The sequence below is a fragment of the Panthera onca genome, chromosome D3 (genome assembly GCF_046562875.1).
Source record: "Panthera onca isolate mPanOnc1 chromosome D3, mPanOnc1 haplotype 2, whole genome shotgun sequence".
Classification (NCBI taxonomy): Eukaryota; Metazoa; Chordata; class Mammalia; order Carnivora; family Felidae; genus Panthera; species Panthera onca.
In genome coordinates this window covers 40,299,441-40,326,362 of record NC_138350.1, presented here as the reverse complement: position 1 = coordinate 40,326,362, position 26,922 = coordinate 40,299,441, and the positions used below count along the sequence as shown (strand labels likewise).

Sequence of the window (26,922 nt, the reverse complement as noted above, 5' to 3'; positions counted from 1 at the left end):
TTGACATAAAAAGAAAGTTCAGAGTAGGACATCAGAAGCAGAGGCTGTGGGATTATCTTTCAAAAATCAGTGTAGCATTTATTAGAGTCTGATGCTGTTTTGAACTGGTGGGGCTGTCCCCCGCTGCCCTGCACGTTGACTTGGAAACAAATGGATGCACGAGGCAGAGTTGAGTAAAGAGAAGACCCGTGTTCATTTCCCCGTAAACTCTTGTAAATCCAAATGTGAGGGAATGGCCACGTCTTGCCAGAAGAGGAAACCCGAGTCGAGTCCTCCCAGGGACTGATAAAGATGTCCCTCACTCGCTCCGGGGAGCCGGCACCCGGGCACAACAGGCACGACGCGAGGACTGCCAGACTCGCCGACTGCGGCCAATTCCCCAGGGGCCGGGGCGCGCCTGCTGGAAGGTGGGAGGCGGAGTTGCTCCGCTTCTGGGAAGAGACCAAAGGAATGAGTAATTGGAAATTCTGTAACTTAGACCCTTTTCCTAGACTCTTCAGCCCTTTCACCCCAAACCCCCTGCCGAGAGGCAAGGGCACCAGAGACGGGGAGCCGTGGTGGAGGGAGAGTCACGTTTCGGAGAGGGAAGTGAAATAAAGAGGGCGGCACCCGGGGGGGACCTGTGCGTCATTGAGGGACCGAGGAGAAGCGCGGGCGCACAGGGTGGAAAAGGAGAAGTGGGAGCTAGAAGCCGGAGGGGGCGGCCGCGGAGCGGGGGCGCCGAGGAGCGCCCGAGCCTCCTGCCTTCTCCGGCCGCGCCCCGTCCGCCCGCAGCCTCGCGGCGCTAGCCTCGACCCGCCGCGCTCCGGATCCGGCAGGCGGGGCGCGCTCGCCGCGCGCAGAATGTGGCCGAGGACAAGGCTCTGGCCCCGCGCGCCCTGGCGCTGGGCGTTGGCGCTGCTGACCCTGGGCGGTGCGGGGCTGTGCCATGCCGGCCCGCAGCCCATGCACCCCGCGCGGCCGGGCGCCAGGAACAAGTAAGTGTGCGGTCCTTCTCTCTCCCAGCACTGCGACGCTCCTTCCAAGAGCCCTGGGCCCCCGCCCACCCCCACTCTCCACTAGCAGCCGGCCCGCAAGCTCCATGCCAAAGGCGATGAGCAGCAGCCGGGGGGTCCCCCTCGGGCTGCCCCGGCGGTGGCGCCTCCCCCGGGATCGTGCGCTCTACGGCCGGCGCGAGGCGTCCCGGGTAACCTCGCCCGCGCTCCAAGCAGCGCTGCCTCCGGGGCTAAGGGGCGCAGAGAGTGTCCCGCGGAGCAGGGAGATCCCAGGAATTACTGAAGCCCTGGGACCGTAGGCGCTTTTCTTTTCCCTGTCTTTTGTCGGCTTAAGGTACACGCTCCGCAAAGGCGCAGCCGCGTACCCTCTTGATGGCCGCTTTGTCGGGCTCTCACCTCCGCAGGGACGGCGGGCTCCCTGACCCTCAATGCGCCCGCTGCCCTGTCGGCTTGCCCCGGCTCCCCCAGCCTCATTGTTCTCTAGGTTGACACTGTGTCCTTCTCGCTCTCTCTCCTTCACCCCAGGAACTGGTGCGCCTACATCGTGAACAAGAACGTGAGTTGCTCTGTGCTGGAGGGAAGTGAGAGTTTTATTCAGGCTCAGTACAACTGTCCCTGGAACCAGATGCCCTGTCCGTCCGCGCTGGTGTAAGTCGTTGAGCCTAGGAGCTGGCGGAGTGCGCCAGGGCCTGGGCGGTGGGTGGCGTCGGAGCGTTGAGCTCTGGCCCATCCGTAAATCTCTTCCAGAGTGGGAGAAAACTCAGCAGCTGAAAAGTCTGAGCGCTGAGCGGGGTCCCAGGCATGCTGGGGGTATTTTGGAAGCGTGTGTTGCCCTGAGTGTGGAGGATGCGCACAACTTGTGAGCTTGTGATCACCGGGGCATGGGAGGGGTGAACAAAGCTCCCACCCCCACCTCTCTGTTCTGTTTTGTTTTTTTTTTTTTTTTCTTTCAATTTTATTACTAACATAAGGCAGCTGGACCTAATTAGATCCATATTGTGTGTTCTGGGGCACACAGAAGGTTTCAAAATGTATACTGCTAAAAACTTTGAAATGTAGGATTAGCTGAGAGGTTTGTTCCATCTCGTGTCCTAAAACAGGAGAGTTTTGTCCAAATGTCCCCCTAAAACGGACCTCTTCCAGTGTTGTCGCTCTCTAAACTGAAGTCCCAGCTATAACTTGCTTAAAAGTGAGTTGCTGTATTTTTCATGTTAGATTTGGGGATTCGGCCAAGAGGTCGTCAGGAGAAAATAGTCTTCTTGTTGGTGAAAATCATCTTTCTGCTTATAAAGATTTCACCATCTTAAAAAAAAAAAAAAAACCCAAAGAGGAAGCAATGCAATAGAATGCAAATTCTGTTAAATACATCACACTCATTCAATTGTCTTCCGGCAAGCCTTTGTGTTTTTGTGTAAGTTATCAGAGGATAAGCGTTGTGAATCAATGGCTGTTGGGGAACACATGTGATGGTTGCAATTATTTGTTTCCCCCTAAGAATAAGTTGTTTGTCTTAGAGCACAGTTGTCATTACAGCAAAGAATAGCCAGTAGGCGGATCTGTCTTTGGCAAGGCAAAGGGACAGACTGAAACTGGACTCCAGAAAACCTTATTCCAGAAGGCAGTAGATGAGCCTTCAGGCTTGTGGGGTGGAAGTGGTCTCTGGATGGTTCCACTTGGGCTGTGGTGGGAACTGCAAATCGGGAAGGGGTTGTTCCTGTTAGGCCAACAGCAACAACCTAGAAGAGACCCCCACTTTCAAATATAGAGAGAACCAGGCAGAAATGGAATCTCTGGCTCATGAGTTGGATTTCTCAGAGAGGTGCAGCACTGTCATATCGCCTGTATCTCTAGGTGGTAATTTGTAGACCTCACAGTCCATGGCCGGCAGTCACTGAAATGAGAATCAAGTAAGATTTTTATGTTGTGGTAGAGATATGAACCAAGTATTCAACACAATTTGAACGGGTTTATTTAAAATTAGAATTATTAGTCAGGAATATTTCATTTGTTTTACACAAGAACTACATTTTATGATTTGCTATAATCTTAATACTTCCTTGTGGTGACTCAGATAAATGAATTTTTCATTTGGGGAGGTAATGCTTTTCATTTAAAAGATGTTTTTTCTTTTAAGTTTTCTGAAATTATTTTAGCGCTTGCAAAATCAAATGATGATTTAATTGTTGTATTTGACCATAACTCAGTGAAAAAGATTCTTTGTCGTCAGTGAGGAGCAAATCACCTCCAGATCTCAGGTTAAACGGGAGGCAGTTGGAGCATATTTTCGCCACCTACTGGGAAAGACAACAAACACTGCTTTAAGAGATGATAGATGTTTCTGTTGTTTTACTTAAAAAAATTTTTTTTAAGGTTTTATTTATTTTTGAGACAGAGACAGAGTGTGAGTAGGGGAGGGGCAGAGAGCGAGGGAGACAGAATCCGAAGCAGGCTCCAGGCTCTGAGCCATCAGCACAGAGCCCGATGTGGGGCCCAAACTCACAAACCATGAGATCACGACCTGAGCTGAAGTCAGCTGCTTAACCGACTGAGCTACCCAGGTGCCCCTGTTTCTGTTGTTTTATTAAATAAAATCAAAATAAGTGACCTGGGTGTTTTTATTCACTAATAGCAACATTCAAACACAATTCAAGTGTGTTTTTACACTTTAGACACTGCATTGTAAGTGCGAAATTTAAAAAATAAGACAGTTTTAGCTGATCAAGCTGAAAATGTAACTAATTCAGTGTTGACTTTTTTCTGTTTCCTTAGAGCTAGGAAAGGAATGGCTTATCTTATTTTTTAATTACTAAATGTTTCCTAAATTTTTATGATTGGTGGATGATTGAGGTCAAAGCCACTGTATACTTAAAAGGCTGTTTAACATGGAATTTCCTAGGTATTTCAGATAAATCCAGAAGCCCGAGCAACTTCTCTTCTTTCACGGGTGTTGTCAGTAGAGGTCTCCTTAGAACCTGAGATGTATGGAAGTGAAGGTCCCTTGGAAACTAATCCTGCAGTTACTGAGGGATACTTTCCAGTGGTGTTAGAAGTGCAGGGCTGGAGATGTTGGAGCTAGAATGCAGATGGGCAGCTGGTGCTGGCTTAGCGCCTGGAAGTGACAGGTGTGTGCCAGCAAGGCCTTGAGAGAGTTGGGGCAGAGTGGAGTTTCTAGGAATGGTGGAGGGAAAGGGGGAAGAGAAGCCAGGAAGGGGAGAGAGCAAAGCCAAGTCTTTGGAGGAAGAGACTGCATCTTAGAGACTTCAGGAGGAGAGATCTGGAGGCTAAGGGGTCCAGTGAGGCCAGTGGCTTTAACTAGCAGGGAGAAATTGCTTCTGCAGAAAGGACAGTTTCAGGTCAGTGGTGGACGGGCATTGTAACTTGTGTGAGGTTAAGAGAGTAGGTCAAGAGGAAACTCAGGTTACAAAAGAATCAAATGTATCTCAAAGGCTTTGGTGGAAAAAGAGAGTTAGGGCACCTGGGTGGCTCAGTCAGTTAAGCGTCTGACTTAGACTCAGGTCATGATCTCACGGCTCGTGAGTTCAAGCCCCACGTCGGGCTCTGTGCTGACAGCTCAGAGCCTGGAGCCTGCTTCGAATTCTGTGTTTCCCTCTCTCTCTGCCCCTCCCCTGCTCATGCTCTCTCTCTCTCTTTCTAAAATAAATAAATATTTTAAAAGATTAAAAAAAGAAGAAGAAGAAGAAAAAGAGAGTTGATAGTAGCCAAGCAGATGAAGCACACTGCATGTTCTAGGACAGAAGTAGAGAAGCCAAAGGAGACCCCAAATCAGCTGGGAAACAAGAGGTTTTATGGGGAAGTCCATAGAAATAAGGGGAGAACATCTATGCCTGGTCATGACTGAGCCTCTGCAGGCATGTGCATTTCCAAAAGGTTTAGACTTTGTTCCATTTGTATATATGAAGAACCTTCGATTCCAGATTGCAGATTTGGACATCTTTCTGTGACAGTGGGAACAGTGAGGGTTTTTGTATATGTGGGGATTTTGAGTGATCATTTTCCCTGAAACTGTAAAGACACTTCTATGTGTCAAGCACTGCATCAGGGCTTTTTATTCTGTATGAGGTTATTTAGTTTTTGCAACAACCCTTCAAGATGAATGCCATGGTCCCCATTTTGCCAATAAGGGTCTTGTCTACAGGTCATGTGATGGTAAATGGCTGAGCTGCCCACAAATCCAGGGCTGCTGGCCTTTGTGGACTGGCCTTTGTCCCCCTAGCAGTGGAAGATGCATTTGTTTGTTTTAGTGCGTACCTTTGGTGGATTGCACTATATTCAGCTATCAAGAACATTTATACCTTCTTTCATGGAAGGCAATTCCCACGTAAAAGTGAGAGCTGTGTGTATGGCTGTGCACTTAAATATCTTTATTGTGGGTTATTTGCTATTATGCATTGGACTATCTCATTTTTCATACTCTTCGTTAGGCTCCAGTTGGTTTCTTCTTTAAATTTTTCCCAGTTTTACTGAGGTGTAATTGACATGCAGCACTGCATAAGTTTAAGGTGTCCAGCCTGGTGACTTACATATGTTGTGAAATGGTTGCCACAGTAAGTTCACATCCGTCATCTCCTAGATACAAAAAAAAGAAAAAAAGGAAGAAATATTTTTTTTCCTTGCAATGCAACCCTTAGGATCTACTCTTAACGGATTTAAACATACTATATAGCAGTGTTAATTACATCGATCATGTTGTATGTTACATCCCTAGGAATTTAGGTTATAACCGGAAGTTTGTACTTTTGACCATCTTCATCCATTTCCCTCTCACCCCACCCTTGCCTCTATTAACCACAAATCTGATTTCTTTTTTCTGTGAGTTTGTGGTGTTTCTAGATTCCACATGTAAGTGAGATCATACAGAATTAGTCTCTCTGACTTACTTCACTAAGCATCATACTCTCAAGGTCCATCCATGTCGCATGGTAGGATTTTCTTTTTTCTTATTTTTGAGAAAGAGTGTGTGTGTGTGTGTGTGTGTGTGTGTGTGCGTGCGTGCGTGCGGGTGTGCTTGAGCATGCAAGCAGGGGAGGGGCAGAGAGAGGAAGACAGGATCCAAAGCAGGCTCTGCACTGACAGCAGAGAGCCCCATGTGGAGCTTGAACTCACTAACGATGAGATCATGACCTGAGCCGAAGTCAGATGCTTAATAGACTGAGCCACCCAGATGCCCTGGATTTTTTTTTTAATGGCAGAATAGTATTCCATTGTATGTATATACCACAACTTTTTTATCCATTCATCCGCTTAGGTTGTTTCCATGTCTTGACTATTGTAGATAATGGTGCTGTGGACATGGGGAGCAGAGATCTGTTTAACATAGAGTTTTTGTTTCCTTTGCATATATACCAAGAAGTGAAATTGCTGGATCATATGGTACTTTTAACTTTTTGAGGAATCTCCATACTGTTTTCCATAGTGGCTGTACACGTTTACAGTACACAAGGCGTCCCTTTTCTCCACATCCTCAGCAGCATTTATCTCTTGTCCTTGTGATGTCTTATTTTAATAAAGTATTCAGGGTTGACTTGGGTGAAAATACCACCCGCCCCCGCCGGAGCATATTATTGTAATGAGAGCAGCCCCTTCATCACATCTATTCCATGGGGGCATTATCTCCATTCTACAGAGGGTCATGTAGTTAGGAAGTAGCCCATTCGGGATCCATAGCCAGTCATATTTCCAAGCCTTAGGCTCTTCCTCCTGCATACTCCGTGGCCCCTTACTGTCTGAACCCACCCAAGGGTGTGTGAGTGTGATGCCTGCCACAGAGCATGCTGGGTACACAGGCTGGTGGTGTTCGGGAGTACTGCTGCTTAGCAGACAGTGCTATCTTCTCCCTTTGGGCTAGGCATGGTTTCCTTTCATGCAGCATTCATACTTTGTGACAGCAGTTTCAGAGAGTCCGGAACCTCCCACTCTACTTGCGTCGCTCCAGCTGACTGCTATTAGTATTTGAGGCATTTGGGGGCGTCCTGCTGTGTGGAGCAGCTGCCTTGTAGGTGAGGACATCCGGGCATCCCAGATGTAAGGCAGGATTATTCTCCTGTATTCGCTTTGCTCCCAGCTGAGGGCTGAGGCTCCGCAGGGTGGGGTTTCCTACTCCCTGAGCCCACAAACTGACGGGTTTATCAGCATCTACCCAACCCCACTCCTGCCCTCTTCTTGGGTGTGTTGCATCTGGGTGGAATTTTTCCTATGAGCCCTTTAAAAGAATCTCATCAGTTGGGGGAGGAACTGGGTGGGACTAACTAGGGGAGCCTGCTCTGCTGTGATAACACAGAAGAAGAATTTGTGAATTTGTAGCAGGTGTGAGTTCTAAGTGCTGAGTTCCAGAACTCCTCTAATTCTCAGATTCCAAGGGGAGCAGATGGTCATTCAGTTGGAAGAAAAGTTGTCTATTAGGAGGCAATCTCAGCCAGGAAAAGCTCGTAAAAAAAAAAAAAAAAAAAACCACAAAAAACGTGCGCGCACACACAAAGAACACTTAAGGCTGCGAAAATAATGAAGGCTTACATCTTCTAGAGCCAATCCTACAGTTTCTCTATCTCCCGGAACAGAATTCCATTCAATTGGAAAACGTGCCTCTTGGGTGTGTAACTTCAGGGGAATTGGTTTTCCTTCAGCTTTTAAACATCTTGCAATCAATTGGCTGTAAAGAGTTTTGCTCCTTGGTTTTGAGGGTAATTTGAATTGATGAGGGAAGGCTGAGCTAGCCCACGTGCCTGAGGCCTTCACTCGCAGTGCCCAGACCCCATGAGCCCAGTACGCTTGCCTCCTTCCTTCGGTCGACCTTTCTTCTCATCCTTCCGGGCTGCTTCTGCACTGCTGCCCTGGAATCTTCTGACCTTCCTTTTAAGCTTCCTGGTAACTCGGATGCTAGGTTTGTAGAGCCCTTCTACAGTCGTTATTTTATTTTCTTTTCATAAGCTCAGCCAGATTATTTAGGGCAGAGACTGGGGTCTTGGAAAAAGAACTTTATGGTTATTGGCTACTTTTTCCACCTTTCTGATCTTGGAGAAAAGTTAATGGGACTCAAATAGAGGTCACAGTCTTAAGAAAAACAGTTGCTTCTCATTAAACCCTGTTTTGGTCCCCTTAGTTGGTCTTTCTCCACTGATCTATTCCACTGTGTTGGCACTTGGTAAATCAACTAAAATTCTGAAATAGCCAGAAAAGGGGAGGTGAGTGGGAGCAAACATCCCCTGAAGGAGTCCCTCTAGGGGCTGCCTGGTGTGGACAACATGTTCTGGAAGAGGAAATAAAAAACTTGGCTTCTGGCCTGAGCTCTACCACCACTGAGCTGTATGACTTCAGGCAAGTCCTTCAACCTGTCTGAGGTATGTTTTTTGCTTTTTGTTTTGTTTTTTTGTTTTTTTTTCCATCTCTACATTACTAGTGGGATACCGTAGCTGACAGAACTTGTTAAAAGTGCACTATCATACTCATATAGGGTATACTCAGCAGGAATGTCTCATGAACACTCTTATTCTCATCGTTTGGAGTGTTGTTGCCTCTCAGGTGGGCTCATCTTTGAAGGCTTTGAATTTGAAATTCAAAAAATGAAAAAATGAAATAATTTCACGGGGCACCTGGCTGGCTCAGTCAGGGGAGCATTGGACCCTTGATCATTGGGTGGTGAGTTCAAGCCCCATGTTGGGATTAGAGCCCATTAATAAAATAAAATCAAGAGAAATAAATTCAGTAAACTAAGATAATTAAGCAAATGAAACGAAAATCAACTTTTAGACATGAAGCTAATAACTTAGAGATTGCTTTGGAAGGCAGAGCCAGTTATGGTTTCTTTGGGGAATGCACGTAAATGAATACAGTCGATTTAAAGTGAATGTTCCACTTGCCGTGGGCACTGAGTGCTGGTTCTGCAGATGCGTGCCTGCCTGTGGTAGCTCAGCAGAGAGCTAGCTGGGATGTCCCAGGTTTCATGAGCAGTGGGCTAACGCTGCCCATCCTCCCGCCACCTTTCAGCCCGCCACCACGCTGCTCTAACCCTTTGCCTTTAGAAAAAAGTCCTCTTCCTCGGGTTGGTAACAGCAGGATGTTACTCACGTTTACTGAGTGTGAATAATGCAGTAGGTACTGCACATGGCAGATCCCAGAGTTTTACATACTGTATTTTAAAACCTAGGGGCACCTGGGTGGCTCAGTCGGTTAAGCATCCGACTCTTGATTTCAGTTCAGGTCGTGATCTCATGGTTTATGAACTTGAGTCCTACATCGGACTCTGTGCTGACAGTGCAGAGCCTGCTTGGGCTTCTCTCTCTCTCTCTCTCTCTCTCTCTCTCTCTCTGTCCCCCCCACCCCACCCCTACTCATTCTCTCTCTCTCTCAAAAATAAATAAACATTAAATTTTTGTAACCTAAAACTGACAGACTATGCCAGTGTTCAGACGACTTACAGACTGTCACCCAAATGTGCTGATTTATTGCTGGTCCAAACACACACTGACATTTTTACTACTTGGAATTAACTGCTTCTGTCCTTGGTGAAGCAGCCTTCTGGAGTTAAAAATAGCAAAGAACCACTTGATAAGAGGAGGTGAACCTGACTTGTCCTTATAAAGCACAATTTTCCTGGATGGCTTGAGAGAGGAACATAGTAGTTGTCAATGTGACAGCAGTGTATGTTGGAGGAAAATAATGAAATGATTGAAGTGAAACTCACCCATAAGTTTTCTTCTTTCCTTCCTGTTTTACAGTGGTGATGGGCACTGGAAAAAAGTAGGGAGAGTTCAAACTCACCAAATCCCTAGTTTGGAAATGCTGTAGAAGCAAACTTTTCTGGGTGTGTTAGAATCCGGCTGTTCTTTTTTAAATTTTTTCCCCCTACTTTCCACTAAGAAAATATTAGATTAGGGAATACGCCTAAAAAGTATTTTCTGCAGTGTCAGCCTTTCAGGGCAGTATATTTTACTAGGCATTTGGTTAAGAGACCAATGGTTTTAGGTGAAGCCTTCTCAGGCTGACCATTTCGATGAAAGGGAATTTTCTATGCGACCTTTTCACCTGTTTCCTAACATTCCCCATCTTCGTACATATTTGTGATTGTCCAGAGTCTGCTGAATGGGCTTTATTTGGTTGCCTTTTACAGCAATTTGCTCACAGTCCGTTATAAAACAAGGTTCTAGAGATTCCTTCTTGCTGCAACTTGTTTCTCTACAGCTGCCCAGCAGGGATGCTGTTGAAGGATCATGGGATAGGGACCTACATTCTTTTTTTTTTTTTTTTTTTTTTTTTTTCCCTAAACTGTAGTGAAAATGCCACTTGTTTTTCTGCTGAGGTTTTCCATGTATCTTGAAAACAGAGCCCCATAGCTGTGGCCGTGATTGCAACAGAACCCAGGGCGGGGTGAGTTTCACAATCTAGCGATCGCGGGAGATCTTTTCACCATTAAAGTGTTTCTCTGGCTAGTGTCCGTGTCAACGCAAAGAGCTCTCACGTGCTGGTGGAATGAAGGCTTTGAGCAGGGAGGCAGAGCGGAGCCTTTCTGAGTATTTTGAACATTCCAGAATCTCCAGTCTGGCCAGCTGTCCTGACAGCGTTCAGGTTTGTTTATGCGTCAGGGGGCCTGCTTTTCAGCTGCTTTTCCAGCAGCTTTCCAGGACAACAGCGCCAGGTCAGAGCTCTGGCTTGGTCACGATAAACGAGGCACCCTTTTCCCATCCCAACACTCTGCATCATCTTCTGGCAACTCACAAGATATTTGCGAGTCGTTCCGTTGCATTATTGCAAAAACGGCGAGATATAACCCAGATGCCTTGCTCACTGGAGGTGCAGGAGGGAAGGCAGAAACACCATCTATGTCTTGTTTCCTGAACCAAATAGCATGGCACCCTCTAAGCACCTCTTGTCGGAATTGTCACTGAGAAAATAATAATCCCAAAGAGTAGTCATCCCTTGTCATATTTTAGAATGCTAATTTATATCTTTGATGTTTTGTGTGTTATTTAATATAAATGACAATTTGAAGGCTGTTATAAAAAAAGAAAATTGTTTTGACTATCTTCCTTAGTCACCGATCCATACCTTTGAAAGTACAAAAATAAATATTAGGTCTAAACCCCCAACAGATAAAGCAAATGGTTATGTAAAGAGTAATCCAATATGTAAAAAAAAACAAAACAAAACACTAAAAACTTTAGTTAAATCCTCATTTTGAAACTGTGAAAAAGACTTAATGCTGTGGTTTTGGTTTCTACTGGTAGAAACTTAGCTTAAATATAGATTTAATTTTATTTATTTATTTTTTTTAAGCTGAGCTATATTATTAGATAGTCAGGGCAAGACTATCTGGCACTTGATTTCACAGTCCTGAAGAGATTTAAGGCACCCTAATGCAAAAATGCATGTGTGTGTGTGTGTGTGTGTGTGTGTGTGTATATAATATATTATAAAATATATATTACATAATATATATTATATATGTTATACAAAACAGCTTTATCGAGGTATGATCTACATACAGAAACCATACATGTTTAAAGTTGTGTAATTAAATGTTTTGATACGTGTATGCACCCTTAAAGCCAAGATCATAATCAAGACATTGAATATAACCATCTCTCCCAAAAGTTTCCTCATGCCCCTTGGCAATCCTTCCCTCCAGTTTCTGCCCACACACTCCCTAGGCAATTGCTGATCTGCTTTCCATAGATAAGTTTGCATTTTCTAGAGTTTTATGTAAATAGTCATATAGTATGTACTCTTAGGTTAGCCTTTAGCCTTTGTTCACTCCACAATTATGTTGAGGTACATCGTGTTGTACTATGTATCAATAGTTGATTACTTTGTATTGTTGAGTACTATTCCTTTGTATGCGTATACTACCATTTGTATATAGTTTTTGTAGCTGGGGACTTCCTTGTGGCAAAATGGTGTAGAAAATCATTTGTATTGAGAGCAAGGTCACTTCTCTGATTTTTCTGAAGACAAATTAGATGGTAAATATCTAACAGATGAGAGCATAGATAAAACTATAGTGGAGTAAGAAAAACGCATTTCACACTTATAACCCTGGAAAATGTTGGATTTAGGTCACATAATTAACTTAAGCCACTTCGAATTGGCAGAAAACTCAATAGGGTAAAGAAGACTTCTTTGCGGACTGTTGGTTACTCAGTTTCATTCAATAAATATTTTTGCGAAAGGACTATGTGTGGCCCAGGACTAGGCCCCATTGGGACCCAGGAAGGAACCCACCTCTCTCTTGCCCTCTGGAAGTTCACATCCAGTCAGTGAAATGAGACATAGAGAGAAATAATTATAAAATAAAAGGTAGAAACTAGAGGGGCGCCTGAATCGCTATACAGAAGTACAAATAGCTGAGGATGTTCAGAGGTGGAAGGAATTATTCCCAGCCAGGAGGAATCTGAGAACATGTTTGCAGGTGATGACATCTTAGCAGGGCTTTAAAAGATTGTTCTAGTTGAATATGTGCAGATTTGAGAAGACACCAGCATAAAACAAGAAAACATGGGCTGGGGCCTAGAGGTGGGAAATGAAGGGGCGTCCGCAGGTCAGGCTCCTCCCGAGGGCTGAGGGAAGGTGCTGCTCGGGGCTGTTCTCCCTGGCTAGTAGATGGTCAGCTTCCTGCCAGTGTCTGTCACATCCTTTCCCTCTGTAGGTGTCTCTGTGTCTGAGTTTCCTCTTATACACACACCACTCATTGGATTAGTGAGGCCCATCCTCACTAATGGCCTCATTTTAACTTGATTGCCTGTGTAAAGACCCTATCTTTAAATAAGGTCACATTCTGAGGTACTGGGTGGGGGTGAGGACTCTAACAAATCTTTTTGGAGATGGCAATTCAACCTGTAACAGCCAGTGTTAGGAGGTTAGGCTTTATCATTTAGGCAAAGGGGAGTCATGGAAAGTTTTTGTTCTGGGACACCATCAGAACTTTGCTTCCAAATGCTGATCAGGCAATGCGTGCAAAGTAGATTTGAGCGGGGAGAAGGAGGGGTGTGGGCAAGGGGTGGTGGGAAGGGCATTGTCAGGAGACTGGCCACAGTCCCTGCCGGACCTGTGCTGGGTGTGGTGGGGGAAGCAGACCGGGCAATGCAAAGGTTGAGAAGCAGTGGCCCAGTCTAATGGCCAGGTGACCTCTCCTCTGTGTTTAAGTGCAACAGCACTGCGTGGGGGTGAGGGTACATGAAGAGCTGTCACTGAGTGATCTGTGTGGTCTGTTGTCAAGGGTATTGATAAAAAGGACCACGTGTTGTGAAGGAAGTCAAGATAGTTCAAGGACTGTCATTTGAAGGTTATGGCAGGATTGCCTTTGTCCCTGGGATAGTCAGCACCTCATTATTCATCACCTGTGGTCAGGAGCCAACTATAATTCTTCACATGGGCCATTGAGACCATTATTATGGAAGGAACCCATATATATGTTTTAATGTTTTTTAAAATTTATTTGAGAGAGAGAGAGAAAACGAACGAGTGGGGGAGGGGCAGAGACAGAGTGGGGAACAGAGGATCTAAAGCAGGTTCCACATTGACAGCAGAGAGCTGGACATGGGGCTTGAACTCATGAACCATGAAATCATGACCTGAACTAAAAGTTGGACGCTTAACTGCCTGAGCCACGCAGGCGCCCCAAGAAGGAACCCATATTTTTAGTCTTTTTGCAAATTTTTGCCCTATGATAAATTTATATATCCTGCATGTACACGACACACAGAGTGTATGCATTTCATTTATAAGTATTTATTTATTTTGACAGAGAAACAGCATGCATGAGCATGAGTCGGGAAGGGGCAGAGAGAGAGAATCCCAAGCAGACTTCACAGAATCATCATGGAGTCCAACATGAGGCTCAAACCCATAAACTGTGAGATCATGACCTGAGCCAAAATCAAGAGTTGGGTGTTTAACTGACTGAGCCACCGAGGCACCCCTGTGGCTTGTGTTTTTAAAATGGGAATTGTGAGGGGCGCCTGGGTGGCTCAGTCGGTTAAGCGTCCAACTACGACTCGGGTCACGATCTCGTGGTTTGTGAGTTCCAGCCCTGTATCTGGCTCTGTGCTGACAGCTCAGAGCCTGGAGCTTGCTTTGTATTCTGTGTCTCCTCCTCTCTCTGCCCCTCCCATGCTCATGCTCTGTCTCTGTCCCTCAATAATAAATAAACGTTAAAAAAATTTAAAAAAGGAATTGTGACACACATATAATCTTGAAAATAATTGTAAATACTGAATGAAAATATAGTGGCTTATAGCTAAAATGAGGATTTGAAATGTGATGGATTCTAGTTAAATCAATCAGGGTAATGATACAATGTAATTTCCTGAACTGGCAGTCTCAATATAACCTTTAAAAGTTTTTTGCCAAGATGTGAGTGTATGTTGACTATCTCTCTGATAGGAGAGACAGCTTTCCTTCTGTAAGAGCTCATGTTACACGATTGTAAATCAAAATTCAACTTGATTTGCTGACATGAGGCTTAGCGCAAGTGACTCTGTTTTGGTTCTGTTATCTCTTTTTTTTTTTTTTTTTTTTTTTTTTTTTAACACAACTATAAAGAATGGTTTGGTGTTACTGGGAAGTTAAAATGACAAAAGACAGAACTTCATTTTGAGAAAGTTAAATTCTAAAAACATAGGGAAGTATTTTAAAGATTAATTCTGTGGCTTTGAAAATATCCTGCTTGCTTATACATTTTGTTTGTAAAAATTGAAGCCAGTTTCAGTGAGGGCTTTCGGTTATGGGCCAGCTTAGGAACCTGCTTATTAGCAGGATGAGAACCACTATTTAAACCAAATATTTAATTATTTTACCAAAAAAAAAAAAAAAAAAAAAACAGCACAGTAATGCAATCTATGTCATTTTTCTTAAAAACAACAACATGATTTCAAGGAAATGGAAGCTAGCCACCTGTCTTTAAAACTAGGTAATAGATGTCAGGAGAGCCTGGGTGGCTTAGTCAGCTAAGCATCCAACTCTTGATTTCAGCTCAGGTCACGATCTCACAGTTAGTGAATTCAAGCCCTGCATCAGGCCGCATGCTGACAGTGTGGAGCCTGCTTTGGATTCTCTCCCTGCCCCTCCTCCACTCGTGCGCGCGCTCGCGCTCTCTCTCTCTCTCTCTCTCTCTCTCTCAAAATAAATAAGCAAACTTAAAAAAAGAAAAACTAGTGTCATTTGGGCCCCCTTTCACCTCAAAGTCTATATATTTGTCTCACTCCCTTCTTAATTTGCAAGAATTGTGGATGCCCAGAAACTTTCCTGTAGACTGGGATAGTGTCCAAGGCCAACTCTCCCATAGCCCACTGTGTATGTGGGTTCTGTGTGGCTGTCTCAGAACCCCATGGAGTTGGCCAACGTACACCCTCCAGTCCCCAGAGAAAAATCCAATCCAACAAGCCTGCATGAGCAGTGAGGACTTTGCTGGACACTGTGGCAATACAAATTGTTAGAGGATGCCATAGTGATGCCGACCTTGAAAATCCACTGGCCACCCTAAGTCACCTTGGAGAATAGTTCCTCTTCACTTCTGCCTCCTCCAGTGGCCTCCTGCTCTGTCACCCCTACCCATTTGAAAGCAAATAAGCCAAATTCTTCTTTTTGCTCACCCCCTACTTGTCCACACCTTCAGACCTGGGCTGTCGCAGCCCCTTCGAAAGGAAAACCATGCTCTTTCTAAGCAGAGTGCAGGTGGATGAAAATGTCTCCACTTCCCTGTGTTAAGTGTTGATTAAAAAAACCCTAAAGTGGGGTGCCTGGGTGGCTCAATCGGTTAAGTGTCTGACTTTGACTCACATCATGATCTTGCGGTTCATGAGTTCCAGCCCCGCATCGGGCTCTGTGCTGACAGCTCAGAGCCTGGAGCTGCTTTCAGATTCTGTGTCTCCCTCTCTCTCTGCCCCTCCCCCACTCGCACTCTGTCTCACTCTCTCAAAAATAAATACACATTAAAAACATTTTTTTAAAACCCTAAAGTAATATTGGGTTATCCTGGACAATGTGAGAAATATGAAACTAGACTATTTTGGTACTTTTTCTCCCCAATGTCATAAATTAGAAAAGAAATACAAGTGTTCCTGTATTTTCAATTCCCAGATTATTGCTTTTACTGAGAATGAATTCACCCAAAGGAAGAAGGTGGTGTTTTTGTATCTGCTGAGACATTCCTACTGTCTCAGGATTTTCTAGGCGTGTAAAGGACCTCACCAAGTCACAGGTGTGGTCTAAAGCTTGCCAGCATCCATAGTCTTCATCCAAAGGACCAAGATCCCTAAAGGGGAAGGTTGGATGTTGCAAACCAAGTCCAAGAAAACACAGGAAAGAGGATTTTGAAATGACTTTGAGTTTTGTAGCAGAAGTTGCGGAAATGACTTTTGCTGTTAAAAAAAAAAAAAAAAAGAGGAAATAATCAAACTAGTTATTTGGTAGTTCTGAAAGGAAAGGTTTGGATCCCCAAACCATGGGAAGTTGTATCTGTGGTGAGCATCCTGCGACAGGCTGAGGCCGGCAGATGTTCTCATGGCTCACGCTGTGGGAAACCAGAGCAAGAGCAGGAGGAGTGTCCTGCGATTCTGGCTCCAGGAACAAGGAAACATGATGTAAGCTTGAGAAGGAACAGTATAGAATTTATCTGGGGAAGCAGCCTGCAGCAGCGATGATGACCGTCCTGGAAAGAATCCTGTGGGGGAATGTGGGCTTTCATTAATGGTGGATTACGATTACAGAACCCTCCAGAAAGCTGGGACAGTGAGCCTTCCCACGGGGTGGCTTGACTTTTGTAATGGATTTCCCAAAGTCAGGAAGTTAAAACTAAGAATGTGAATTCGTTGGAACGCATGCATAAGCTGTATTTCACGGTGCTGGCCACGCCCTGTACTTTTGGAACATTGTCATTTTCAGCAATGCAAGCCTTCGTGGAAGGAATGTAAGAATAGCAGCTTCACTGGCTACTGGTGGCCAAGCCTCCCCTAAGCTGCTGTGGTGTTCCAGAATCCCCTTCCTTCACCACTGCAGAGACTTCCCCAGGGTGAAGTGGGTGATAATTGTAAAGAACTGGGTGGGTGTGTCGGGACAGGGGTATTACTTTTTACAAGTCTGTGTGATCCGAGCAAACTACTGAGGGGTAAAGAAGATTGCAGGTTTTTGAAATCTAACTTGCCACTCTAAGTACGCGAGGAAATTAATTCAAGAGGAAACAAAAATAAGCAACTTACGATCCTGGTGTCCCCAGCAAATATATCCTTTGTACTGGGAAGCAGACAGTCTCTTGTATGTACATTTTCATTTTGAACACATTGCTTTGGTCTAGGATCTGTTATTATTTTTTTAAGTGTACAAACCTATCTTGTAATCTGATTTCAATCAGGGCTCATCAAGGTTTTAGTTTTGTTGGGTGCATTTTGTATTTCAGAAATATATTTGCCCGGGCATTCTAGCTTTTAACACCTAGATGAATTTGCCAACAAAGTCAAGGAAAATACTCTATTTCTTTCCTTCCATTAATTTCTCCATGCAGAGATCTAATTAAAAATGTGTCATGGAGCAGAAAAAGATAAGATGAAAATTGTGGTTTGTGTGTGTGATGTGCTGTAACCTGGAAGAAGGCCCTTTGGTTCCTTCACTTTGTCCTGTGTGGGAGACTTCTTCATCCTGTGGAAAATTAGCATTGGGAGGGACCTGGGACGGGTAGAGTCATCTCCTCGGATTGCAGAGATTGTCATTGTAGACGTACATGGTTTCAAATGGCCAAGGTTTGATTGTAAAACAGAGTGGATTGAAATCAAATGGCAAGTGTCTCTCCTGCTGGTGCAGAACCACTTTTCCTTCCCTATCATTCTGGAATCACTTCCAGTTTCAAACTTTATAGCCATTATTGCCTGACTGTATTTTCTGTTGTTACTTCCATTAAAAGCAAGTCTATTTATTCGTTGATTGATTTAAAAAAAAAAAAAAAAACAATAGTAACAAAAGCCAGGAAAAAAAAACCCATTTGTCACAAGTAGTTTTTAGAAAAATTAGTTTGCTGTCTTGTCAATCTCTAAATCAGAACATGAGACCAAACTCTGTGAAAGTGAATTACTACGGAAAAGAAAGGAAATTTTGACACGTGCTATAACGTGAATGAACCTTGAGGGTGAAGGAGTTCAGAGCAGGCCGCCCCAAACATGCCACTTTGACATATTGATTATTTTGAGCTGAAGACAGTTGAGAAAAAGCAGAGACAAGAAGAGCCCTCTGTCTTCCCTCTTTCTGTGTAAAATCAGGTTTCTAAGTTTCCTGCCTCTCCTGTACCAGGTTGAAGAGAATGACCTTTGTCACTGCAGATACACAGTTGTCACCAAGATAAGTCTGCATATGCAAGCCTTACTGACATAGCCCTTATCTTCCATGAGTTTCCCCTCTAGATTTCCTAGCTATAGTCCCACAGTTTATTGCCCCTAGAAGCCCAAACCCCTTTTCCTTGGTCTAGTCACTTCACAATTCATCACCCTGTGTTAAAATGGTATATAGTCCCCTGAGTCCCACTGCTTGTTTTCACTTCTTTTCTGTGAAACCTCCATGCATGTAAAAAACATTAACATCCATACAGTTTGGATGTCTTTTCTCCTGTGAATCTGTCTTTTGTCAGTTTAATTCACAAGACCCAGAACAAACCTAAGAGGGTAGAGGAAAAGTTTTTTTTTCTCCTACAAGGACATTATGCTAAGTGATATAAGTCAGTCGTAAAAGGACAGATGCTGTATGATTCCACTTAATATGAAGTCCCTGGGGAGGTCCAATTCACAGAGACAGAAAGTGAGATGGTGGTTGCAGGGGCCGAGGTTGGGGAGAGGGAAATGGGAAGCTGGTGTTTAATGGGTGCAGAGCTTCAGTTTGGGAAAACGAAAGGAATTCGGGGGATGGATGGGGGTGACGGTTGTGAACAATGTAAATGAACGTAATGCCACTGAACTGGGCTCTTCAAAATAGTTAAGATGGTAATCTTTTTTAGGGACTGGGTTTGACTCAATTATACCCTTGCACACTACTCCACTCACCCCTGCCCCGTGTCCACGGCAAACAGGGCTCATTCACCAGAGCAGTCTTTCCTGGATGAGGACCAGGAATGCTTCTCCATGGCTCTCTCACTGCCCTCTCTACTTCATCCTTTCTTTCAGCACTCTTCCCTGGTTAGGATTTTCCTGAACTTAGGGGGAAAATATTCTTCTTCAGCCCCTCTTACCTCCTGGTTACCACCCTATTTCTCATTTCCCATCACAAGCAAACTTGATGGAAGAGGTTTTTTGGTCTGTACCTCCTCTTGCTTATTTCATTCTTTATTCTGACCCAGCGTCCTCTCTCAACATTGATCTGAGCAGTGCTGGCTCAGTTCACCGAGAATCTCCTTGTCTTAAGAACAATATCTCTCAGTCCTTCTGTTCCTCGACCCTCTCAGCAGCGCTGGAAATATGACTTTGTCTGCCTTCTTGACATACTCTTTCCCCTTTCCTTCTAAGATATTATGGTTTCCTTGTGTCTGTCTAGCAGCATGTGCTGGCCACTTTCTGTTTGTCCCCAGATCCATTTTCTCTCCTTCTCCCTCCTGATTTTGTTCTAGGAGTCTGACCTGGATGGATTGTAATTTAATCCTTTCATTGTATTGATGAAACTGTGGCCCAGAGGTGGGAAGTTCCTTGTCTGTCACTCAGGGAACTAATGAGAAGGGCTTTTGCTTTTAGTCTAGGGATACTTACAGTTGGTTGCTGTTTCCAGAATTATCTCACTAGTACTGGTCACTGGGTTCCCTCACCATCTGGCTTCCCACTGGTCTGGCCACTGTAAGTCACCTGCCCTCTCCCTCCAAGTGAAAGTGGGCAGTGACTGTTTCCTCTACGAAAGGCCACAGCTCCTGTCCAGCAGCCTTCTCCTAATGCTCTGGTTACAGCCTTGTCCTCTCCTGGCCCCTTTAGACCTAGGGTTGGTACATTTCTCCCATTCTTTTTTTTATTATAAATTATTCAATTAATTTAAATTAAAAAAATAGTGCACCCATTTCTCCCACCCCCATCCCCTACCCCTGGCAAACACCAATCTGTTCTCTGTAACTGTAAGCTTGGTTTTTTAGTTACTTGGTGTTTTTTTGTTTTTTTGTTTCCACATATAAGTGATATCATATGGTATTTGTCTTTGTCTGACTTATTTATTTTTTTTATTTTTATCATTTTTAATTTTGTTAATGTTTATTTTTGAGAGAGTGAGTGAGAGGGAGTGGCAGAGAGAGACGGAGACCTTGAATCCAAAGCAGGTTCCAGGCTCTGAGCTGTCAGTAGAGAGCCTGACTTGGGGCTCAAACCCACGAGCCATGTAATCATGACCTGAGCCAAAGTCCAATGCTTAACTGACTGAGCCATGCAGGTGCCCTTTAAATTTCTTTTTAGGGGCGCCTGGGTGGCGCAGTCGGTTAAGCGTCCGACTTCAGCCAGGTCACGATCTCGCAGTCCGTGAGTTCGAGCCCCGCGTCAGGCTCTGGGCTGATGGCTCAGAGCCTGGAGCCTGTTTCCGATTCTGTGTCTCCCTCTCTCTCTGCCCCTCCCCCGTTCATGCTCTGTCTCTCTCTGTCCCAAAAAAATAAATAAAAAACGCTGAAAAAAAAAATTTAAAAAAAAAAAAAAAAAAAAAAAAAAAAAAAAAATAAATTTCTTTTTAAGTTTATTTATCTTGAGAGAGACAGATACAGTGTGAGTGGGGGAGGGGCAGAGAGAGAAGGAGAGAGAATCCCAAGTAGGCTCTGCACTGCCAACACAGAGCCTGATGCGGGGTTTGGACTCCTAGAACGCTGACATCATGACCTGAGCCTAAACCGAGTCGGGCACTTAACCAACTGAGCCACCCAGGTGCCACTGACTTAATTCATGTAGCATAACACCCTCAGGTTCTATCTATGTTGTCACAGGTGGCTGGATTTCATTCTTTTTTATGGCTAAGTAATATTCCTGTGTGTGTATATGTCTGTGTGTGTGTGTACCACATCTTTATTCATCCATCCATCCATCCATCCATTCATTCAAGTGTCTATCCATGGATATGTAAGTTGCATCCTAATCTTGGCTATTGTGAGTAATGCTGCAGTGCACATGGGGGTGCAGTTGTCTTTTCAAGTTAGTGTTTCTTCAGATCAGTGTCCAGAAGTAAGGTTGCTGGATCATATGGTGGTTTTGTTTTTAATTTTTTGAGGAATCTCCATACTGTTTTCCATAGTGGCTGCTCCTGTTTACATTGCCACCAACAGTGCACCAGGGTTCCCTTTTCTCCACATCCTCACCAACACTTACTACTTCTTGTCTTTCTTGACACCAGCCACACTGACAGGCATGAGGTGATATCTCATTATGGTTTTGATGTGCATTTCCCCGATGAGTAGTGATGTTGAGCACCTTTTCATGAACCTGTTGGCCATCTGGATGTCTTCTTTGGAAAAATGTCTACTCAGATCCTCTGCCTACTTTTTAAACATATATATATATATATATATGTATATATATATATATATATATATATATACACACACCCACATATATACTACTTTTTATGCCTACTTTTTATGCCTACTTATGTGCCTACTTTTTAAGCACATATATATGCATATATATACATATACATATATATACATATATATATATATACACACATACACTCACACACACACATTTTGCTTTAAGTTATATGAGTTCTTTTTTTTTTTTAATTTTTTTTTTAACGTTTATTTATTTTTGAGACAGAGAGAGACAAAGCATGAATGGGGGAGGGACAGAGAGAGAGGGAGACACAGAATCAGAAGCAGGCTGCAGGCTCTGAGCCATCAGCCCAGAGCCTGATGCGGGGCTCGAACTCACGGACCGCGAGATCGTGACCTGAGCTGAAGTCGGACGCTTAACCGACTGAGCCACCCAGGCGCCCCAGTTGTATGAGTTCTTTATGTATTTGGATATTAGCCCCTTATCAGATACAGGATTTGCAAATATTTTCTCCCATTCAATAGGTTGCGTGTTTATTATGATGGTTTCCTTTGCTGTGCAGAAGCTTTTCAGTTCAATGTAGTCCCACTTGTTTATTTTATGTTATGGGTATTTTACTCACATGTTATACATATTTACCACAGTTAAAAACAAAAAGTCAGTTACCATGTCTGGATGTGGAAAACTTGGTGTAGTACCTGAATGCCAGATAACCGAGTCTGCCTTGGATGTACATCCTGAAAACTCCATGAAATGACTTCTTGCTTGTATGTACATGCTGACTTTGTCCCAGATCAGTGGTTATCCCTTCAGGCCTAGGATGCTCCCTACAAAAGAGAAGGAGGCACCTCTTCTTTCTAGCTTCCTTCTCCATCCTGAGAGTCCATTCCAGTCAATACTGTACAGGACCACTCGTGGGATGAAGCAAGAAGAGTTGGCTCCGGGGCTTTGGGGACAAGCCAGTGCCTGGAAGAAAGAGAGGAATTTACTAGAAAGTCTGTTCTTGGGAGGAATCCCAGTCTGGGGCACTGGGCTTTAGATTTGTGCACTGTTAGTGGCATGAATCAAATAAGAAGTTATAGACGAATACTAAATGCAGGGAAGTGAGCCTTACCTTGTAGAACAGCTGTCTACATGATCCTCTGCCAGTGATGTGTGGCTATTTCTGAAAAGCCTTCTACTGGCAACCCGGAAGGAATGTGGGAGGAGAGAGAAGATGGGTGGGTGTGAGATAGGAATGAAGAGATGAACAGATGTGTGCCCATTGCCATTCCCTTGATAGTCTCATGAAGGTATAGGCCAGCTCTGTCCCGGAGACCTCCCTGTAATGATTGAGATGTTCATGCTAATACTGCATGTGGCTACTGAGCACCTCAAATGTGGCCAACGTGACCGAGGAAATGAATGTTCAATTTTGTTTACTTTTAATCACTTTAGATTAAAATAGCCACACCTGATTAATGGCTATATAACTGGACAACACCACTGAAGGTCACCTTCTGGTGTGTGATTCTTGCCTAACTCATTATGACCCGAGGACTCTGGAGCTTGATTTCGTTCTGGGAAGACTTAGGAATTCACATCGGTTGGGGTTAGACCTGAGGACAACTCTGGGGCTTTTAATATGGACATTGGATTCCCCAAAACCATGTCAAAAGTAGACTTAGTATCATTCATTATTGTTTGATTAATGATTAATACTTCATTCTTTATTGAGCACCTACAATAGGACAGATTGCTGTCTTTAAAAATGGAGATGTTGTAGAGAACAAAACCAACAGGAATTCTTGCCCTCATAGGACTTGTGGTCTCTGAAAAGACAAACACTGAACAAGTGTGAACCAAAGCATATTATGAAAGAATACGTTATCTGTCAGCAGGAAGGAGTCTTTATTGGGGGGTGATAGATGTCCAATGGAGGCACAGTCATTTTGTCATATTTTGTTTTAATGTGTACGTTCCAGTCATATGGTCCCTGAACCCTGATTCAACTTTTCCAGTCCTTTTCTTGCCACCTTCCTTCTCAGGAGAATCTTCTGGGTTGATCTAATATTACACATTAGACACAGTGGATGAACTCATAAAAATGGTGAACCCTTGTTCCCCACCCCCACCCCAAAAGGGTTTCAGAGGGAGATGGTGGGGGAGGAGAGTTGAGGAGAGGCTGAGATGCGGAGTGCTGGCTAGCGTGGGGGCAGGCTCGGGCTGCCAATCCCCCTCCCCACCGGGAGCCCCCAAGAGCACCTGAGGCAGCTGTGGCCAGGGCTCCCCTGGGGGACAGGATTTTGTTACAGTCCCTGCCCAAGACTGGGATGGGGGCCAAGGCTGTAGCCTGAGTCAGCCTTCCAGCTTTAGCCCAGCACCGCCTTGACTCTGTCCCTTTGGCTATCAGTCCCTCAGCTGGGTGCAGTCAGCTGATTCACTAAGTGTCCCTGGGGCACCTTCTGTGTGCTTATAGCCCATGGGCCCTTGGAGTTAACACTTGGGCTGCTTTCGGTCGATTCACTTCCCCTGCCTGGTTGCCTCAGAGGCTCCAAAATCCCGTGAGGAGGGAGGGCCTATGGGTGCCCTGACTTATGGGCTGCACTTCTCAACTTGACAGTTACTTGGGGAGTTTTTGAAAGGTACGCATGCCTGGACACCCCTGCCCCCAGGCCAGTTAAATTAGAATTTTGAGTGTAAAGACGTGGGCTTTTTTTTTTTAAAGCTCCCTGTCGGGGATATTGTCCTGCAGAGCACTGAGGGACAGAAGGAGGATCTGGGCATCATGCTGTGTTCCTCCCATCCTCTGGAGGACCTACTGGCTGGCTCTGATGGAGGCAGGAACCCGTTTCTGCAGGGAAAATCCCAGTGGGGCTGTGGGGTTGCACAACCCTACCTCTTTCCCTCACATCCCCCAGATTGAGGACCCATGGCCACCTCTGGGATCTATGTCCCCGTGCACGGAGCAGTCGGAACGTGAGCTTTCCCACGGCTGGAGGTGGCCGTCTGATCACTTCCAGCTGTCACCACTAGCCAGGAAGGCCTCTTCCACACGCTGGACTTAAAACTCTGTTAGAAATGCTGTCAACCTGAACTCCATTGCCGCAAACCGGAAACCCTACAGCAAGCCGATTAGGCAGAGGGTGGGAGCGGGGAATGTGCGTGGGGCTGGAGAGGAAGGCAGGAACTCCAGGGAACTTTCCTAAGTTATGAGCTGGCTCCAAAATAATAACTGCCTTTAAAGAAAATAATGAGGTGTGTTGGAAAGGCAAGCACTTTCTTATACTCAGCTCTGTGGTTGGGACTGAGGCCTCTGGGTGGGGGGTGCGGGTCGCAGGCTCAGGGTTTGCTCTCCTGGTCCCTCGCAGCCGCATCCAAAAGGGTTTGCTATGGGCTGTCATCTGCTGGCACGTGTACAAAACCCGAGAGCAAACACATTTTCACATTCAGTCTTAAATGCTCAGAGGAACCAAGTTTTTCTGAGATTACACATTTTTGCAGCATTATGCTATACTTGAACATGCAAAACAATGAAGTGGAATTTTTTCTTTCTTTCTTCTTCTTCTTTTTTTTTAGTATATGTGCTGCTGAGGCAAGCACTCTTGATTTTTTTTTTAATAGTTTTTAGGACCACACAGGGACTTCTTTTGGTAGATTGGGTGCTAGGGGTCTGGGGGCTAATGTGGACCGTGTCAGATGTTCAGACAAGTGTTTGCTGAATGGGGATGGCAGCTGTCCTTTGACCCTGCTTACATGGCCTTCTGGAACATCTCTGGGTGGGTGGAGTTCTCTCCACCCGAGTCTCTGCTTCTGTGTGCTGGGAGGACCGTCTGGGGTACAGGGGCAAACACTTGGGTTTAAATCCCAGCCCTGGCCCTTCCTGACGGTTGGAACTTGGACAGGTCACTTAACCTCTGTGAGCCTCTGTTTTCCCATTTGTGAAAAGGGGAAACTCTATAAATAGTTAGGCCTTAATGGGGTGTGTGGTGGCAATAAGAGGGAATAAAGAGCCTAGAAGCGAGGTCTTGCCCCACGCCCCCCCCCCCTTTTCTGTTTCATTCATTCGGCTTTGTCTTCTGTTTTGAAAAAGTCTCCCTCTGGGGCTTCTCAAAACTTGTGTCCCCAGGCCCCACTGCAAGCCAAGTAAATAGAATCTCTGAGGGTGAGAGCCAGGCATCTGCAGTTTTTCACTCTTCCCTAGTGATTCTGACACTCAGCTAAGGTTTCGAACCACTGCCCTAGAAGGGCCGGTGAACCAGGGACAGAGACGGGTGTTGGGACACTAACATTTGGGTCAGTGCTGTCCCCAGGGCCTTCTGGGAATTCCAGAGGATCACCTTGCGTCCTGGCGATGGGGGAGTTCCTTACACCTAAAGTTTTGGTTGTCATGGTTTTGACCCTCAGGAAGGATGCCAAAAGCCCATTACATTTACTAATTTGCAATTTTCTTGGGAGTGTGACTTTGAACTACACCCTCAGCAAGGCTGGTGCTGAGGTGGAGTCACCTGGCCGGCACCAGTCCCCCTGGGCCCCCCAACGCCCCTCTGACTAGCACACAGTCCTAGGGAAGTGACAGAGAGCTGATTCCTTTCAGGGAATTGGCCCCCAAGGAGGAGGGCAGCTGCTAGTGCTGGTGTTCACAGTGAAGAGACAGTGAGGACGTTCTAGAGAGCCATGCTTCCAAGCTGGAAGAAGAAGCTGGGATAAGCTAAGGAGTGGCCCGCATCTGTGCTGTGAGCAGGGGCGCCTGGGGGTGTTAGACCCCTGCATCCATCCTCTGAGTGTACGGGGGGGGGCTGCTGGGTTGCCACTCTCTGGCCCAGGCCCAGCGCTGGGTCTGGAGGACTTTACAGCTATCACAAGAATCTCGGTGTGAGATGCACGTGCATGGGGGAACGTGCACTTAAAAAGGGATCCTTGGGGCACCTGGGTGGCTCAGTCGGTTGAGCGTCCGACTTCGGCTCAGGTCATGATCTCACGGTCCGTGAGTTAGAGCCCCGCGTTGGGCTCTGTGCTGACAGCTCAGAGCCTGGAGCCTGTTTCAGATTCTGTGTCTCCCTCTCTCTCTGCCCCTCCCCCGTTCATGCTCTGTCTCTCTCTGTCTCAAAAATAAATAAACGTTAAAAAAATTAAAAAAAAAAAAAAAGGGATCCTTATTTCTACCATTAGCTCTACAAATCAGGGAATCTTTATTTTTTATTTTTATATATGTATTTATTTTTATAATCATTTTTTAAATGTTCATTTTATTTTTGAGAGAGAGAGACAGTGCAAGCAAGTGAGGGGCCGAGGAAGAGGGAGACAGAGGATCTGAAGCGGGCTCTGCCCTAACAGCACAGAGCCCAATGTGGGGCTCGAACTCACCAATGGTGAGATCGTGACCTGAGCTGAAGTCGGATGCTTAACCAACTGAGCCACCCAGGTGCCCCCAGGGCATCTTTTTAAAAAGGTCTGGACAC

The 26,922-nt window shown here is 45.2% G+C and overlaps 1 protein-coding gene across 1 annotated transcript in view; it reads left to right on the top strand.

The window, feature by feature from the left end:
* The first annotated feature begins 489 nt into the window (after nucleotides 1–489).
* EMILIN2 (elastin microfibril interfacer 2) overlaps nucleotides 490–26,922 on the top strand; it is a 55,136-nt gene continuing 28,703 nt past the window's right edge. Inside the window, exons 1-2 of the mRNA XM_060613373.3 lie at nucleotides 490–977; nucleotides 1,521–1,643. Of these exons, the coding sequence (XP_060469356.1) occupies nucleotides 844–977; nucleotides 1,521–1,643 (257 nt within the window). The 5' untranslated portion in view covers nucleotides 490–843. The remainder of the gene's footprint in view (nucleotides 978–1,520; nucleotides 1,644–26,922) is intronic.